Genomic DNA, 19,239 nt, shown 5'->3' on the forward strand with positions numbered 1-19,239 from the left:
TTTGTACAGACAAGGTTTTGTCACTTTGCCCAGGCTGGTCTCAAACTCCTGGGCTTAAGCAATCTGCTTGTGTCAGCCCCGCAAAGTACTGGGATTACAGGTATGAGCCACGGCACCCTGCCTACTCTGTTTTTCTCATTACCTCATTTCCATAATGCCCAGCATACTGCCATGTACTTTAGACATCAATGTTTTGCTCATTTAAATAATTCCTGTGATTCATGAAGGGAACAATACCTCACTAAATCATATACCTTAACTTTTTTTCTTTCAAAGACAATTTCTTTCCCCTCTGCAATAGGAAACGTCTATGGTTTCTAAGAAGAGGATTTGGAAAAAACAAAAAACAAAAAACATTTGTACAGGCTTTGAAATTAACCTGCATATACATCATCATCAACTGGCAGAATGGATGCCTTAAAATATACTTACACACACATACACACATGGAAATACATTGAAGATGTAAATGGTTTAAATGATTATTTTACTTTAATAAATAATCTCATATTTATTGTGCACACACTGAACAAGAACTTCATGAGGTAACCAGTACTACCAACTACACATTAGACAGGAAGTTAAGAAAGCAGTTCGCAGTCACATTTCTAGCAAATGTCATGGCCAAGATCTGTAGTATGACTACAAGAAACACTGGGGTGTTAAAGTAATCGGACCTGTGCCCCAGAAAATTAATTAGACCATTTATTTACTTAATTATTCATTCATTTACTACCTGCTTCATTTTTTTCTTCAAAGACCACTTATTTAAAAAAAATAAATTAAGAAAAAAAATCTGAATGGTTAAACATATGAAAAGATGTTCAACCTAACCCATAATGAAAGGAATACTAATTAAAACTATTAAGATGGGCCAGGCGTGGTGGCTCACACCTGTAATCCCAGCACTTTGGGAGGCCAAGGTGGGCAAATCACAAGATCAAGAGATTAAGACCATCCTGGCCAACATGGTAAAACCCCATTTCCACTAAAACTACAAAAATTAGTTGGGCGTGATGGTGGGTACCTGTAGTCCCAGCTACTCGGGAGGCTGAGGCAGGAGAATCACTTGAACCTGGGAGGCGGAGGATACAGTGAGCTGAGATCACACCACTGCACTCCAGCCTGGCAACAAGTGAGACTCTGTCTCAAAAAAAAAAAAAAACTATCAAGATGTGCTTTCTCTGAGACCAAAGGGGGCGCGGATCACTGGAGGCCAGAAGTCCAAGACCAGTCTGGCCAACGTAGTGAAACACCATCTCTACTAAAAATACCAAAAAAAAACCAACAAAAAACAAAATTCGCTGGGGCATTGTGGCACCTGCCTGTAATCCCAGCTACTCCAGAGGCTGAAGCATCAGAATCAATTGAACTGACGAGATGGATGTTGCAGTGAGCCGACAGCGTGCCACTGCGCTCCATTTAGCCTGGGTGACAGAGCCAAATTCTGTATCCCAACAAAAAACAAAAAACAAACCAACAAAAAAAGATATAATGTCTCACCCATGAGATTAGCAAAAATCCCAAAGTTTGACAATCCCCTCTCAGCAAAGCCTTGGAGACATTCCAACATTAGGAAGACACTCTAACTTTACTGACGATGGTACTAGCTGTAGGGAATGACAATTTAGCAAGTTATCAAAATTACCAATGTTTACATTAACCTTTGATCTACCTACTCACATCACTTAGGGGATATTTCCTACATACATAATTATACATGTAGAAAATGACACATATTCAGGATTCATCACTACAGCACTATTTCCAACAGCAACAAAAGAAGCAACCCAAGTGTATCTACAAAGTTTGGGTACAGTCCTAAAATCACACAACGGAAGGCGATGAAGCTGAAAAAATGAGACTATTCACTATGAACTGATACGAAAAGATCCCAGCATAAAGTACATTCAAAAAGCAAGATACAAACAATCGGGAGGAGGAAGATGGAGATAGAAGAAAGGTCTACCATGCAGCTCCCACTCTGGCAGAGAGAACACCACGTAGAGATGCACACCGTGAACTTTTGCTTCAAGAACCACCCCAGGAATATGTCAGGCAAACTGAAAAAATTCACAGATCCTTTGAAAGAAGCGGTACACTGCTGCAAATTTCGTGAGACAGGTAAAAAACTGTGAGTCCCCAAAATGTAAGAGAAGGAAAACCTGCCTCCAAACACACATCCCCACTGGGAAATCTGAAAATCCAGATCATGGGAGAAGGATTCAACCTTACCTAGGGCTGAAATAGATTTAAGGGAACTGTGCAAAATACAAAAGTAGAAGCAGCAGTGGGAAATGCCTCGTAAGCATTCCCAGCCTCTAGCTAGAGCCCAGGGAAGCCATCCCTGACTGTATCTCACAAGGGTACTACCAGAAGACAGCCGGTAGAATTAGGGAAGGGTCACAGGGCAAAAGAAGCTTCAAATGAGATCAGTAACAATTTCAGCTGGACATGGATTTTCTTGAGCAGAAAAGGGAGGTGGGTGGGAACACTTACCAGCGCAGAGCTGCTGACAGAGTAGGCGGATGGGGAGGGGCGAGGTCCGAAGGCCTTGCTTTCTCAGCAGGGAAGCCTGGGGCAAGGTCTGAGCGGGAAACCAAGGGAGTGAGAGTGGCTTCACCTACCCCGTGGGAGCTGAATGAGGTCTCTCGCAACCAGGTCTCTCACAATCCCCCACTTCCCTGGTGAACTATATGACACAGCAGAGACAGCCAAAATCCCCTGTGGAACATAACCCGACTGGCCTGAGAACCAACGCCCTATCTCCCACAGTGGCTGTGGCAAGCAGAACCCAAGGAAAGTGAGTCTGAGCCTAATTTCACCTAACCCTGCTCCCACCTGATGGTATTTCTCTACCTGCCCCTTTAGCCGAACAGGAAACATAGCCCCACCCATCTCCCAAGAAACCAAAATACTTGCCCAGGCCAACTTAGGGCAAGCAATCTCCCTACTTACTACTGCTGCAGCTAGTGCTCTCTTCAAAGTGTCACCTCCTGGCTGGAGGCCAACCAACTCAAGCCATTAGAGCAACTCATGACAGAATAACCCAGATCCCAGGAAGGGGAAAACAACAGCTAATTCCACTGCCTGCAACATCCTGGCCAACCAGAGGTCCTGAGTGTGTCCACATTACAAGCTCACTGCTAGCAGAACCAGTATTCAAGAAAGCAAGTACACTAAACATACCTACAAGCGAAGACTATCAAAGAGTCCACTTCACTCCCCTGTGCCACCTCCACCAGAGCAGGTGCTGGTACCCACAAGCTTGGAGACCTGAAGATGAATCACATCACAGGACTCCTTGTAGGCATTCCCCAGCACCATCTCAGAGCCTGGTAGCCCTGCTGCTGGATGGCTATACCCAGAAGAGCAATAACAATCACCGCAGTCCAGCTCTCAGGAAGCCCCATCCCTAGAGGAAGTGGGAGACAACAGGCCCTGAAATCCAGTCTTTTCCACTGAAATAGTCTAAACAAATGAGAAGGAACCAGAAAAGTAATTCTGGTAATACAATAAAACAGGGTTCTATAACCCCAGCAACGTATCCAAACCAAAAAGAAATTTCTGAATTTCCAGATAAAGAATTCAGAAGGTTGATTATTAAGCTACTCAAGGAAATACAAGAGAAAGGTGAAAACCAAATTAAAGACAACAATACAGGATATGCACGAAAAATTCTCCAGAGAAAAAGATACCATAAAGAAACAGCAATCACAACTTCTAGAAATAAAAGACACACTTAAGAGAAACAGAAAATGCACTGGAGGATGGGCACCATAGCTCACGCCTGTAATCCCAGCACTGCGGGAAGCTGTAGCAGGCAGATCACCTGAGGTCAGGGGTTCAAGGCTAGCCTTGCCACCATGGTGAAACCCCGTCTCTACTAAAAATACAAAAATTAGCCAGGGATGTTGGGGTGCGCCGGTAACCCCAGCTACTGAGAAGGATGAGGCACAAGAATCACTTGAACCCAGGAGGTGGAGGTTGCAGGTTGCCATAAGCCAAGATTGTGCCACTGCACTCCAGCCTAGGTGACAGAATGAGACTCTGCCTCAAAAAATAAAAAAAATTAAAAAAAGGACGGACGGACGGACGGAAGGAAGGAAGGAAGGAACAACAATCACAACTTGCAACTTCTAGAAATAAAAGGCACACTTAGAGAAACAGAAAATGCACTGGAGGCCAGGCATGGTGGCTCATGCCTATAATTCCAGCACTTTGGGAGGCAGAGGCGGGTGGATCACCTGAAGTCAGGAGTTCAAGACCAGCCTGGCCAACATGATGAAACCCTGTCTCTACTAAAAAAAAAACACAAAAATTAGCCGGGCGTGGTGCTGGGCACCTGTAATCCCAGTTACTCGGGAGGATGAGGCAAGAGTATCACTTGAACCTGGGATGTGGAGGCTGCAGTGAGTGGAGATAGCACCATTGCACTCCAGCCTGGGCAACAGAGTGAGACTTGGTCTCCCCCCCCCCCAAAAAAAAAGATGCACTGGAAAGTTTCAACAACAGGCTAGAACAAGTAGAAGAAAGAATTTCAGAGCTCAAAGACAAAGCTTTCAAAATAACCCAATCAGACAAAGACAAAGAAAAGATAACTTTTTAAAAAATTAACAAAGTATCCACGAAATGTGGGATTACATCAAACAACCAAACCTAAGAATAACCGGTGTTTCTGAAAAAGAAGAGAAATCTACAAGTTTGGAAAACTTACTTGAGGAGAATAACTGAGGAAAACTTCCCTGGCCTTGCTAAAGATGTAGACATCCAAATACAAGAAGCTCAAAGAACTGCTGAGAAATTCATCGCAAAAAGATCATCACCTAGGCACACAGTCATCAGGTTATCTGAAGTCAAGATGCAGTAAAGAATATTAAGAGCTATGGGATAAAAGCATCAGATAACCTATAAAGAAAAACCTATCAGATTAACAGCAGATTTCTCAGCAGAAACCTTACAAGCCAGAAGAGACTGGGGTCCCATCTTCGGCTGCCTGAAACAAAATAATTATCAGCCAAGAATACTGTATCCAGCAAAACTAAGCTTCATAAATGAAGGAGAAATCAAGTCTTTTTCAGACAAACAAAGGCTAAGAGAATTTGCCACTACCAAGCCAGCACTACAAGAAATGCTAAAAGAAGTTCTAAATCTTGAAATAAAAGCTCAAAACACACCAAAATAGAACCTCCTCGGCTGGGCGCAGTGGCTCATGCCTGTAATCCCCGCACTTTGGGAGGCCGAGGTGGGCAGATGACCTAAGGTCAGGCATTCAAGACCACCCTGGCCAACATGGCAAAACCCTGTCCCTACTAAAAAATACAAAAATGAGCCAGGCGTGATGGTAAGCACCTATAATCCCAGCTACTTGGGAGGGTGAGGCAGACAGAATTGCTTGAACCCGAGAGGCTGAGGTTGCAAAGAGCCGAGATTCTGTCACTGCACTCCAGTATGGGCAACAGAGTGAGACTCCATGACAAAAACAAGACAAAAAAGAATCTCCTTAAAGCATAAATCTCATAGGACCTACAAAACAGTAACACAATGAAGGAAAAAAAAAACAGCTATTAAGGCAACAACAAGCATGATGAATACAACAGTACTTCATATCTCAATCCTAATGCTGAATGTAAATGGCCTAAATGCTACATTTAAAAGATAGGGAATGGATAAAATTCCACCAACCAAGTATCTATTGTCTTCAAGAGACTCACCTAACACATAAGGACTCACATAAACTTAAGGTAAAGGGGTAGAAAAAGATACTCCATGCAAATAGAAACCAAAAGCAAGCAGACGTAGCTATTATTATATCCGACAAAACAGACTTGAAAGCAACAATAGTAAAAAAAAAAAAAAAAAACCCCAACTCACACACACACACACAAAGAGGGACATTAAATAATAAAAGAATTAGTCCAATAGGAAAAAAACAATCCTAAATATATATGCACCCAACTGGAACTCCCAAATTCATAAAACAATTACTAGACCTAACAAATAAGATAGACAGCAACACAATAAACACAGCAAATAACAATCCTAGCAACATAATAATGTAATAATAATTGTATCTTGACTTTAGATAACCTGATGACTGTGTGCCTAGGTGATGATCTTTTTGCGATAAATTCCTCCAAAAGGAACCCTGAAAACTATACAAACACATGGAAATTAAATAATCTGCTCTGGAATAATCCTTGAGTCAACAATGAAATCAAGGTTGAAATTAAAAAATTCTATGAACAATAATATAATGTCACAACTTATCAAAATACAGCAAAAGCGGTGCTAAGAGGAAAAGTTCAAGCATTAAATGTCTACATCAAATGCCAGAGAAGGTGGTTCACGCCTGTAATCCCAGCACTTTAGGAGGCCTAGGCAGGTGGATCACCTGAGGTCAGCAGTTTGAGACCAGTCTGGGCAACATGGTGAAACCCTGTAAAAACACAAAACTTAGCTGGGTATGGTGGCCCACACCTGTAATCTCAGCTTACTTGGGAGGCTGAGACAGGAGATTCACTTGAACCCAGGAAGCAGAGGTTGCAGTGAGCCGAGATCATGTCACTGCACTCCAGCCTGGACGATAGAATGAGACTCTGTCTCAAAAAAAAGAAAAGTCTGAAAGGTCACAAACAGGCAATCTAAGGTCATACCTCAAGGAACTAGAGAAACAAGAAAGAACAAACAAAATCCAAACCCAGCAGAAGAAAATAAATAAATAACAAAGACCAGAACAGTGCTAAATGAAACCAAAAGAACAAAAAAAATACAAAAGATAAATGAACAAGCTGGTTCTTTGAAAAGATAAAATTGATAGACCAGGCCGGGCCCGGTGGCTCAAGCCTGTAATCCCAGCACTTTGGGAGGCCGAGACGGGCGGATCACAAGGTCAGGAGATCGAGACCATCCTGGCTAACACGGGGAAACCCCGTCTCTACTAAAAAAAAAATACAAAAAACTAGCCGGGCGAGGTGGCGGGTGTCTGTAGTCCCAGCTACTCGGGAGGCTGAGGCAGGAGAATGGCGTAAACCTGGGAGGCGGAGCTTGCAGTGAGCTGAGATCCGGCCAATGCACTCCAGCCTGGGCGACAGAGCGAGACTCCGTCTCAAAAAAAAAAAAAAAAAAAAAAAATTTGATAGACCATTAATGAGACTAACCAAGAAAAGAGGAAAGATATCTAAATAAGCTCAATTAGAAACAAAATGAAAGATATTACAACCGATACCACAGAAATACAAAGATCATTCAAGGCTATTATGAATACCTTTACATGCACAAACTAGAAAATCTAAAGGAGAGGATAAACTCCGGGAAATATACAACCCTCCTAGATTACATCAGAAGAAATAAAAACTCTGAACAGACCAATAACAGGTAGAGAGATTGAAACAGTAATAAAAAATTGTCAACAAAAAGTCTGGGACCAGTCGGATTCACAGATGAATTCTATCAGACATTCAAAAAGACTTGGTGCCAATCTTAATGAAACTATTCCAAAAGACAGAGAAAGAGGGAATCCTCCCCTAAATCATTCTCTGAAGCCAGTATCACCCTAATACCAAAATCAGGAAAGGATATAACAAAAAAATAAATCTACAGACCAATATCCCTGATAACACAGATGCAAAAATCCTCAACAAAATACTAGCTAACCGAATCCAACAGCCTATCAAAAAGGCAATCCACCTGATCAGTGGGTTTCATACCATGGATGCAGGGATGGTTTAACATCCACAAGTCAGTACATGTGATGTATCACATAAAAAGAATTTTTAAAAAAATCATGTGATCTCAATAGATGCAGAAAAAGCATATAACAAAAAAATCTAGCATCCCTTTATGATTAAAACCCTCAGCAAAACTGGCATAGAAGTAACATACCTTAACGTAATAAAATGCATATATTACAAACCCACAGCCCATATTCTACTGAACGGGAAAAAGTTGAAAGCATTCACCGTGAGAAATGAGAACAAGACAAGGATGTCCACTCTTACCACTTCCATTCAACATAAGTACTGGATGTCCTAGCCAGAGCAATCAGAGAAAAGAAATAAAGGACATCCAAATAGGTAAAGAGGAAGTCAAACTGTCGCTGTTTGTTGATGATATGATCGTATATCTAGAAAACCCTAAAGACTCATCCAAAAAGCTTGCAGTCTGACAAACAAATTCAGTAAACTTTCAGGATACAAAATCAACGTAAATTAGCACTGCTCTACACCAACAATGACGAAGTTGAGAAAAAATCAAGAACTTAACCCCTATTACAACAGCTGCAAAAAAATAAAATGCTTAGGAACAGACCTAACCAAGGAGGTGAAAGATGTCTACAAACAAAACTACAAAACACTGCTGAAAGAAATCATCAACACCACCAATAAATGAAAACACATCCCATGCTCATGGATGGGTAGAATATTGCGAAAATGACAATACTGCCAAAAGCAATCTACAGATTCAATGCAATTCCCATCAAAGTACTATCATCAATCTTCACAGAACTAGAAACAATCCTAAAATTCATATGGAACCGGAAGAGAGCCCAGATAGCCAAAGCAAGACTAAGCAAAAAGAACAAATCTGGAGGCATCACATTATCTGACTTTCTATACTGCAAGGCTATGGTTACCAAAACAACATGGTCCTGGAATAAAATAGACACATAGACCAATGTAATAGAGATCCCAGAAATTAAAGTCAAATATTGGTGACTCACGCGTGTAATCCCAGCATTTTGGGAGACCTAGGCGGGCAGATCACTTCAGGTCAGGAGTTCGAGACCAGCCTGACCAACAGGGTAAAACCCTGTTTCTACTAAAAATACAAAAATTAGCTAGACATGGTGGCAGGCACTTGTAATCCCAGCTACTCAGGAGTCTGAGGCGGGAGAATTGCTTGAACTTGGGAGGCAGAGGTTGCAGTGAGTCAAGATCACGCCACTGCACTCTGGTCTGGGTGACAGAGTGAGACTGAGTCTCTAAAAAATAAACACAAAAAACCATAAAGTGGCGAAAGGATACCCTTTGCAACAAATGCTGCTGGAATAACTGCCAAGCCACATGCAGAAGAATGAAACTGGATCCTCATTTCTCACCTTATACAAAAATCAACTCAAGATGGAGCAAAGACTTAAATCTAAGACCTTAAACCATAAAAATTCTGGAAGATAACATTGGAAAACTCTTCCAGACATTGGCTTAGGCAGAGAGTTTATGACCAAGAACCCTAAAGCAAATGCAACAAGAACAAAAATAAACAGATGAAACCTAATTAAACTAAAGCTTCTGCACATAAAAAGAAATAATCAGCAGAATAAACAGATGACCCACAGAATGGGAGAAAATATTTGCAAACTATGCATCCAACAAAGGACTAGTGTCCACAATCAATAAGGAACTAAAAACAAATCAACAAGAAAAAAAAGAATAATAATCCCATCGAAAAGTGGGCAAATGATATGAATAAGCATTTCTCAAAAGAAGATATACAACACAACACAATACCACCTTATTGCTGGAAGAATGGCCACAATTTAAAAGGCAAAAAACAACAGATGTTGGCATGGATATGGTGAAAGGGGAACACTTTTACACTGCTGGTGAAAATATAAACTAATACAACCACTATAGAAAACCGTACAGAGATTTCCTAAATAAAAGTAGAACTACCATTTGATCCTGCAATCCCACCACTGGTAACCTACACAGAGGGAAAAAAGTCATTATATGAAAAAGACACTTGCACACATGTTTATAGCAGCACAACTCGCAATTGCAAAACTGGACCCAGGGTAAATGCCCTTCAATCAGTAAGTGGATAAAGAAAATGTGATATATATATATATATACACATATATATATATATTCAGACACACACACACACACACACACACACACACACACACCACATGGAATACTACTCAAGCCATAAAAAGGAACAAAATATGGCTTTCACAGAAACCTGGATGGAGTTGGAGACCATTAGTCTAAATGAAGTAACTCAGGAAAGGAAAACCAAGTATCGTTCTCACTTGTAATTAGGAGCTAAGCTACGAGCAGGCATAAGAATGATATAATAGACTTTGGGGACTAGGAGGGAAGGGTGCGGGTAGTTAGGTATAAAAGACTACACACTGGGTACAGTGTACGCAGCTCAGGTGACAGGTGCACCAAAATCTCAGAAATCACCAGTAAGGAATTTATTCAATGTAACCAAAAACGACCTGTTACCCAAAAACTATTCAGATTAGGGCCAGATGTGGTTAATCCCAGCACTTTGGAGGACCGAGGTAGGCGGATCACAAGGTCAAGAGTTCAAGACTAGCCTGGCCAACATGGTGAAACCCCATCTCTACTAAGAATACAAAAATTTGCTGGGCGTGATGGCATGTGCCTGTAATCCCAGCTACTCGGGAGGCGGAGGCAGGAGAATCGCTTGAACCCAAGAGGGGGAGGTTGCAGTGAGCCAAGATCATGCCACTGCACTCCAGCCTGGGCGACAGAGCAAGACTCCATCTTGTGGTGGGGGGAAGACTATTCAAATAAAAACAAAAAAGAAGGTACATATATACAATATAATATTTCAAGAATGGAAGAAACTTGGTTTATAGAAAAACAAGTAACCTGTGTATTTAAAGCTGCTCTAAAATTAAGTTTGCTTCTTTTCAAAGCAAGGTACAGATAGTATTTAATTTACTAGACTTTGGGTAAGAAAGGAGAATGAGACTACATATTTATCTGCTTGTGGATGCATAAGGAAGTACTAGAAAAAATCACAAGAAACAAATAATAATTATATATTTGGGAGGAAGCGGGGAAACAGGAACGAGAGAGACAAATAATTCTTAGTGTAAACTTTTGTTATAGTGTTTTGTTGATTGCTTTTTCCAAAAAAGTTGTTTTTAAAAGCAACTCCACAAGAATTACCTCACTCTCTATAAAACCCAAGGGAAGTTACTGGCACAGTATTCTTTTCAGTAAATGTGGTTTTAACAACTATTAAAACTCCTTTAAACACAAACTTTTAATCTCTATGGTATATGCTACTTTCCATAAATAGAAACCAAAATATTTAATTTTCATAAAGATAAATGGAATAGATTTTACAGAAACTTGCTCTTTATAAAGATTTCCCAGAATACATCTAATTTGACAAAAGTGATTTACTACTAATTACACCTAACCTCAGTAGTGTGACCTCAAAACTGAGTGAAAGGAATCAAGTCCTTTAATGTCCTACAACTTATTTATTTTATATAATAGTCAATGTTGTTTGCTAATGAAAATGCCGAAACCTTTGACAGTAAGAAAACATAACCAGACCACCAAGTATTAAAAAAAACCGGCCGGGCACGGTGGCTCAAGCCTGTAATCCCAGCACTTTGGGAGGCCGAGACGGGCGGATCACGAGATCAGGAGATCGAGACCATCCTGGCTAACACGGTGAAACTCCGTCTCTACTAAAACTACAAAAAACTAGCCGGGCGAGGTGGCGGGTGCCTGTAGTCCCAGCTACCCGGGAGGCTGAGGCAGGAGAATGGCGTGAACCCGGAGGCGGAGCTTGCAGTGAGCTGAGATCTGGCCACAGCACTCCAGCCTGGGTGACAAAGCAAGACTCCATCTCAAAAAAAAATAATAATAAAATAAAATAAAATAAAAAAATAAAAAAAACCAACATGGCTTCCAGTCACTGGTCTACCACTAGCTATTTTCAAGAGCCTAATCCAACAGCAACACTTCTGTACTTCAAATAGAAAAAAACAGAACAAATAAGCTTAATCTCCATCTACTTTTGAAATTCAATGTATGTATAAGAATGTTAAAACAAATGTTTTTAAAAAAATTTAGAGGAACAAAATTACGCCTATTAGGAAACATGTCAGCTTAAGCTAACATTTAAAAGAAAACAACAGGCCGGGCGCAGTGGCTCACGCCTGTAATCCCAGCACTTTGGGAGGCCAAGGCAGGCGGACCACGAGGTCAGGAGATTGAAACCATCCTGGCCAACATGGTGAAACCCTGTCTCTACCAAAATACAAAAAATTAGCCAGGTGTGGTGGCAGGCACCTGTAGTCCCAGCTACTTGGGAGGCTGAGACAGGAAAATGGTGTGAACCTGGGAGGCGGAGCTTGCAGTGAGCTGAGATCGCACCACTGCCCTCCAGCCTGGCAACAGAGCGAGGCTCTGTCTCAAAAAAAAAAAAAAAAAGGGCCAGGCAGGCGCAGTGGCTCATGCCTGTAATCCCAGCACTTTGGGTGGCCGAGGCAGTAGAATCACCTGAGGTCAAGAGTTTGAGACCAGCCTGGCCAACATGGTGAAACACCATCTCCACTAAAAGTACAAAAATTAGCCAGATGTGGTGGCATACGTCTGTAGTCCCAGCTACTCAGGAGGATGAGGCAGGAAAATCGCTTGAACATAGCAGGTGGAGGCTGCAGGGAGCTAAGATGGCACCATTGCACTCCAGCCTGGGCAACAGAGTGAGACTCTGTGTCATAAATAAATAAATAAATAAATAAATAAATAAATAAATAAAATTTATACACATACATCCTTACCTTGAAAGGTTTGTCTCCACTGTGTGTCAGCATATGCCTTTGTAACCAACTTTGACTGGTAGATGGAGTGTTATATACTTTACAACCTTTCCATAAGCAAACAAATACCTGTTAAGAAAAACAAAGCCATATTAATTTTCATGACTTATCTCAAGAAGAGTTTGATTTCTCATACATTCAAATTAACATGTTACAAGTCTTCAACTGACAAGAACTATTCAATGTACAAGCCAATCAAAATGCTTAATATAAACTGTCAAAACATCCTAGTATGAGCCACCCTTAATGCTACTGACCACACCTTCAGTAAGGAATAGGAACATAGATCACAGAATACCATTCAGAAGGAAACATATATAACATTAGCAACATATCCCTCGGAACTGAGATCATGGGCCATTATTTACATTTTTGTATTTACTGCACAAAAGAACAAACATCTACTAATTTTAAATAGCAGGAAAATATAAAGGCATAAAAAAATTAATGAAATGACCAATAAATGTTAATTAGAAGACACGGATATTTTCAACTTCAAAGAATGAATGAAAATTATCAAATTACAATTTTTTACTGGTGATATCCTGGTCTCACAAGCATACTAACAATATTTCTTCTTGTATTGTTGTAATCATGAAGAATTATTTCTATCTCGATTATGACACAGAGACATATTCGAGACCCTGTCTGGAATATGAAATTTTGTTATGAAACAAATTGAATACAAAATATTAATACAGTAATAAAAACAACAGACATGAGCTACCATACTTTCATCATAGACCCACATTCTAGGTTCAGGGTACTAAGTATAACTAGGTGTGGAAAGCACCAAAACTAACAAACTAATCTTTATCATCTTCCTACCAGTGACATGTCAATTTCCTAACTGATGATATTTCCATCAAACCACACACTGAAAACTGCTTCCCAACATCAGGAAAAAAAGGGTCTACCACAATCATTATCTTGAAAGAACTACTTAAAGGCTCTATTCTTTTCTAAGGTAAGAACAATCATAGAGTCACACTTTGAAGATTGTAATACACTACATACAAATAGAACACAAGACAGATATACAATCTTTCTTCAGCCAGCCTAAAATAAAATTTTAATAGACTAGAAAACTGACAGTCTATAAACAAATAATCGAGGTCAATTTTACTCAAAACAAAATCATTTTATCTCAAATAGGTATAAACAAGGCAATACCAACACTGCCATTCGACAAGACTGTTTAGAGAAGTTACTGCATATCCTGACTCCACACGAATTTGCTAGTTTAAGTATGAGATAAAGGAACTCATAACATTACCTCCTTCATACTCAAAATTCCCAACCCTAGAACATGTTTATAAACTAATGGCCAAGGTTCTCAGAGTTAAAAGTAACTTTTAAAAATAAATCTAGGAACAGAAAAAAATACAAAGCAATACTTATATGCACCCGATGTGGTGGCCCACACCGGCAATTCCAGCACTCTGGGAGGCCGACGGGGATGGCTTGAGCTCAGGAGTTCGAGACCAGCCTGGGCAACATGGCAAAACCCTGTCTCTACAAAAGTAACAAAAAAAATTGGCTAGGCATAATGGCATATGCACCTGTAGTCCCAGCTACTCAGGGGCGGTGGAGAGGGGGTGCAGTAGCTGAGGCAGGATGATTGATCAAGCCCAAGAGATGAAGGCTGCAGTGAGCCACGATGGCACTACTGCACTCCAGTGTAGGTGACAGAGTGAGACCTTCTCTCCAAAAAAAAAAAAAAAGCAAAAAACAAAAAACTTAAATGCTATAGAAATTAATTCAATATTGTTTAATAATCACACATGGGTAATTAATGCTATCAATTTTTGAAATCAAGACTACTAGACTCACCAGGCACAGTGGCTCACACCTCTAACCCCAGCACTTTGGAAGGCCAAAGCAAGAGGACTGCTTGAGCCCAGGAATGAGGCCAGCCTGGGCAACATGCCATACATAACCCTGTCTATACAAAATACACAAAAATTAACCAGGCAGGGTGGTGTCCACCTGTAGTCCCAGCTACTTAGAAGGCTGAGGTGGGAGAATTGCTTGAGCCGGAGAGGGCAAAGCTACAGTGAGCTGCTATGATTATGCCATTGAACTCCAGCCTGGGCAGTAAGAGATAGATCTTGTCTCAAAAAAAAAAAAAAAAAAAAAAAAAAAACAAAAAAAAAAAAAAAAAAAAAAAAAAAACTACTAATAGACTCAAAGTCTTATTTTTCAATCCAAGTAATAAAGAAGAGGAATCTGGCCGGGCGCGGTGGCTCAAGCCTGTAATCCCAGCACTCTGGGAGGCCGAGGCGGGCGGATCACAAGGTCAGGAGATCGAGACCATCCTGGCTAACATGGTGAAACCCCGTCTCTACTAAAAAATACAAAAAACTAGCCGGGCGAGGTGGCGGGCGTCTGTAGTCCCAGCTACTCAGGAGGCTGAGGCAGGAGAATGGCATGAACCTGGGAGGCGGAGCTTGCAGTGAGCTGAGATCTGGCCAGTGCACTCCAGCTTGGGTGACAGAGCAAGACTCCGTCTCAAAAAAAAAAAAAAAAAAGAAGAGGAATCAGGGGTTGGTTTAAAATTCTCTCAGAAATCACACTATTAGTTTGGTGTGCAAGTAATTGCTGTTTTTGTCATTAATGTAATTGAAAAAAAGGCAATTACTTGTGCACTAACCTAATACATAAACAGAAATGCCTTAAAGAAAGTATTTGGGAACAATATCAACATCATTCCTGTAACAACTTTTGTGACAGAAGGATTCTCCTTAACGTTAAAAGGATTCTTAAGTGACTCCCCCTGCCCTACTCGCAATTACTTCTTATTAAAGATAGATTTAGTTCCTTCGAAATAAGCACTGCCTCTACCTAACAATACTCAATCACTAAATTTGGTGAAAAACCAGCAGGCAGTATCCGGCTTCTATTTTTTTTTCTATGGAGCAACATGACTATAGAGCTAGGCTGGGCGCGGTGGCTCAAGCCTTAATCCCAGCACTTTGGGGAGGCCCGAGCATGGCGGATCATGAGGTCAGGAGATCGACATCCTGGCTAAGCATGGTGAAACCCCGTCTCTACTAAAAAAATACAAAAAACTAGCCGGGTGGAAGGTGGCCGGGCGCCTGTAGTCCCAGTACTCGGTGAGCGGGCAGTGAGAATGGCGTAAATCCGGGCGGGAGCTGCAGTGAGCTGAGATCGCCACTCACTCCAGCCTGGGCGGACAGAGCGAGACCCCATCTCAAAAAAAAAAAAAAGATTAACTCTGAAAATCAAAAATCAAATACCATAGGATTCCAATTATATCCAAATTTGGAAGGAGTATGTTCAAGAATATAATTTGCCATGGTTCTTCTATTTTAAAATGAATTAAGGTCCGGCTATTTTAACAGAATAAGACACAGGAGTCCAAAGTCTAGTCTCTCATGATACAGCAAATTGTGTCGTATTAGGCTGTATTAGACGTAACAGAAATAGAAAACAACCTGCTGAGCATAGTGACTCGTGCCTGGAATCCCAGCTGCTCGGTCGGCTGAGGCAAGATGATGGCTACAAGACAGATTTTCAGACCAATATGGGCAACACAGCAAGATCCCAACTCTGAAAATGTTTAAAGTAGCCAGACGTAGTGATGCGTGCCTACAGTCCCAGCTACTACACTGAGGTAGAAGGATTGCCTGAGTCCAGGAGTTTGAGGCTATGTGAGCTAAGATCATGCCACTACACTCCGACTGGAGCCAACAGTGGGATCCTAGATAAGTATTTTTTTGTAAGAAGATAAACTGAATTCAATCCAGCTCTTTCACTTTGTAGCTATGTAATCTTGGAAGAATCATCTACTTCCTTTTTCATCAGAAATACTCTGAGCACACATTTGGTAAGTCCAAAACACTATGAAAATACAAGTTATATTATCTCAGAAAGACCAGTCAATGAAATAACTGGGTTTATATTAAACACCAAAGGTTCCTTTTCAAAATAACTGCCATCAGGTTTTCCTGCCAGAATGTCCAAGAAAAGAAATTTTAAACTCACACAGGCATTAAAAGAATATTTTTGGGCCAGGTGCAGTGGCTCACACCTGTAATCTCAGCACTCTGAGAGGCCGAGGTGAGTAGATCACTTGAGGTCAGGAGTTCAAGACCAGCCTGGCCAACATGGTGAAATCCCACCTCTACTAAAAATACAAAAACTTCACCAGGTGTGATGACACATGCCTGTAATCCCAGCTACTTGGGAGACTGAGGCAGGAGGATTGCTTGAACCTAGGAGGTGGAAGTTGCAGTGAGCTGAGATGGCTCCACTACACCCCAGCCTGGGTGACAGAAAGAGACTCCATCTCAAAAAACAAACATATATATTTTGGACTGCCAAAGAAATCTTCAAGTTTACAAGGGCCTTACACATGAGATGTAGATGTCTAAAATTTCAGTGTTACAGGGAGGTTTCGGCTTTCTGTTAAGAACTCTACAAAGTACTGAGTTTCTATCAGAACAGGTTTTACCTTCAGGAATCTTCTCCAAAACGCCCAAAGTGAGTAAGGACGGTACAAACCTGGGAGCCAAGAGTTGCCTGAGTCTCCTTCACTTTGGTCAATATCCTTGAACCAGTGTATGAACCAGTGTATCCTTGTACCAGTGTATGTATTTGAATGTATTTGAATGGCCTATACTTAAAATGGCTTGTATGATAGTACAGACAAATGCACAAACACCTATGCACCTGAAGAGCACAAATGAATCCATGAAATCTTTCTGTAAATAAATGAAATATCCACTGCAAAAAAAATGCAATGTTAACCCGCCAGAGTAAGTATGCACAAGGAAATTCAGTTATTACCAGTAAATTAAAATCAGCCAAATATATTCTAAATGCAGAACAAGTTAACAGAATAATCTACATGCCAAAATAAAGGCCTAATTATACTGAGTAAATGATCTTGTTTTCAGTAAAATGACACAAAAAGAAAAGAGCGACACCATCTAAAGTCAGGTAGGCCAGCTGAGTGTGGTGGTACATGCCTGGAATCCCAGGAACTCAAGAAGCTGAGGTGGGAGCGCTGCTTAAGCCCAGGAGTTGGACAAATAGGTAAGATCTGTCTCTTAACAAAAAAAAAAAAAAAAAAACCACAAAAGTCAGGCAGAGGGGGTGGTCCGATGATTCCACGTACCATCAAGCCTATATTTTCTTTCTTTTTTTTTTTTTTTTTAAATGAAACAGAGTCTTGCTCTATCATCTAGGCTGGAAGGCAGAGGCACAATCATAGCTCACTGCAACCTTGACCTCCTGAGTGCTATAGTTAACTGGACTCATTCAAGTCTTCCAATAACATCGTATCATATTCCTCCCTTGCCCAAAATCGCCTCGCTTTGCCTCTCAGCAAAACAACACACCAAAGAATATATGCAAAAGTAAAAAGTAAAATGACACAGAAAATAAATCCTAGATCAAGAAACCTAAACAGCTTTCCAGAAATCGTTTTTATGTGAGAAATAGCGGAGAAAGAAAGAGCAGTAGTATATTTTACACTGAGCCTCTAAAGTCCTGTAAGTTCCCCACTTTCCAAGACTTAGGTGTATATTAAGAGGACACTGGGATTTGAAATTTGATTAGTAAGATAACTCACAGCCTAATCTTCAGAAATCAGTCACACACAGAAGAACGGACCTAGGCCAGGCACAGTGGCTCAGGCCTGTAATCCCAGCACTTCGGGAGCCAGAGGCGGGTGGATCACCTGAGCTCAGGAGTTCAAGACTAGGCTGGCCAACATGGTGAAACCCCATCTCTACTAAAAATACAAAAGTAAGTCAGGTGTGGTGGAGCACACCTGTAGTCCCAGCAACTTAGGAAGCTGACACAGGAGAATTACTCAAACCTGGGAGGTGGAGGTTGCAGTGAGAGGAGATTGCACCACTGCACTCCAGCCTGGGCAACAGTAACAAAATTCTATCATACCTAACAGTAAAGATAGGTTTGATTCTCTTTTTGCCTCTTTTGTTTTTATTTTTGAAATTGTAGAAGGCACTCTGATGATTTTTTTTTAAAAAGGTGTATTGGTCGGGGCATGGTGGCTCACGCCTGTAATTCTAGCACTTTGGGAAGCCAAGACCAGACCAGAATGGGCAACACAGTGAGACCTCATCTCTAAGAAAAAAAAGTGTATTCATAATTTGGTGTTTAAATGATTAGTTTGATTTTAATGTAGAAATCAGGCCAGGAAAATCTAAACTCCACTTGACTTCAGCCTCCAAAGAAGTCCACATGAACATAGCAACATAAACAGCTTAAAAGGGGGGAAAAAACAATGCTAAGTGGTTATATAATGGTTTTGCTTTTCTCCCCAGGGCAAAGATTATAGTGGAATGAGAAAAAGAACAGAAATTAATATAGTTTAGATCTTGCTAACTTACTGCTCCAGTAAAATTGTCATCTTTCAATAATCAGAAGCATAAAATCTTCTAGGGTTACCAATTTTTTCCTCATCTGTTTCTGTTCCATGATGACACTTTAACACTTAAGAGAGAAAGAAGAGGCCAGGCGCGGTGGCTCAAGCCTGTAATCCCAGCACTTTGGGAGGCCGAGACGGGCGGATCACGAGGTCAGGAGATCGAGACCATCCTGGCTAACACGGTGAAACCCCGTCTCTACTAAAAAATACAAAAAAA

General features: G+C 40.9%; 1 protein-coding gene across 1 annotated transcript in view; it reads right to left on the reverse strand.

The window, feature by feature from the left end:
- Positions 1 to 19,239, reverse strand: part of AEBP2 (AE binding protein 2) — an 81,250-nt gene that overhangs the window by 31,897 nt on the left and 30,114 nt on the right. Inside the window, exon 3 of the mRNA XM_017888627.1 lies at positions 12,563 to 12,670. Within this exon, the coding sequence (XP_017744116.1) occupies positions 12,563 to 12,670 (108 nt within the window). The remainder of the gene's footprint in view (positions 1 to 12,562; positions 12,671 to 19,239) is intronic.

The sequence above is a fragment of the Rhinopithecus bieti genome, unplaced genomic scaffold (genome assembly GCF_001698545.2).
Source record: "Rhinopithecus bieti isolate Rb0 unplaced genomic scaffold, ASM169854v2 scaffold_15769, whole genome shotgun sequence".
NCBI classification, from domain to species: domain Eukaryota; kingdom Metazoa; phylum Chordata; class Mammalia; order Primates; family Cercopithecidae; genus Rhinopithecus; species Rhinopithecus bieti.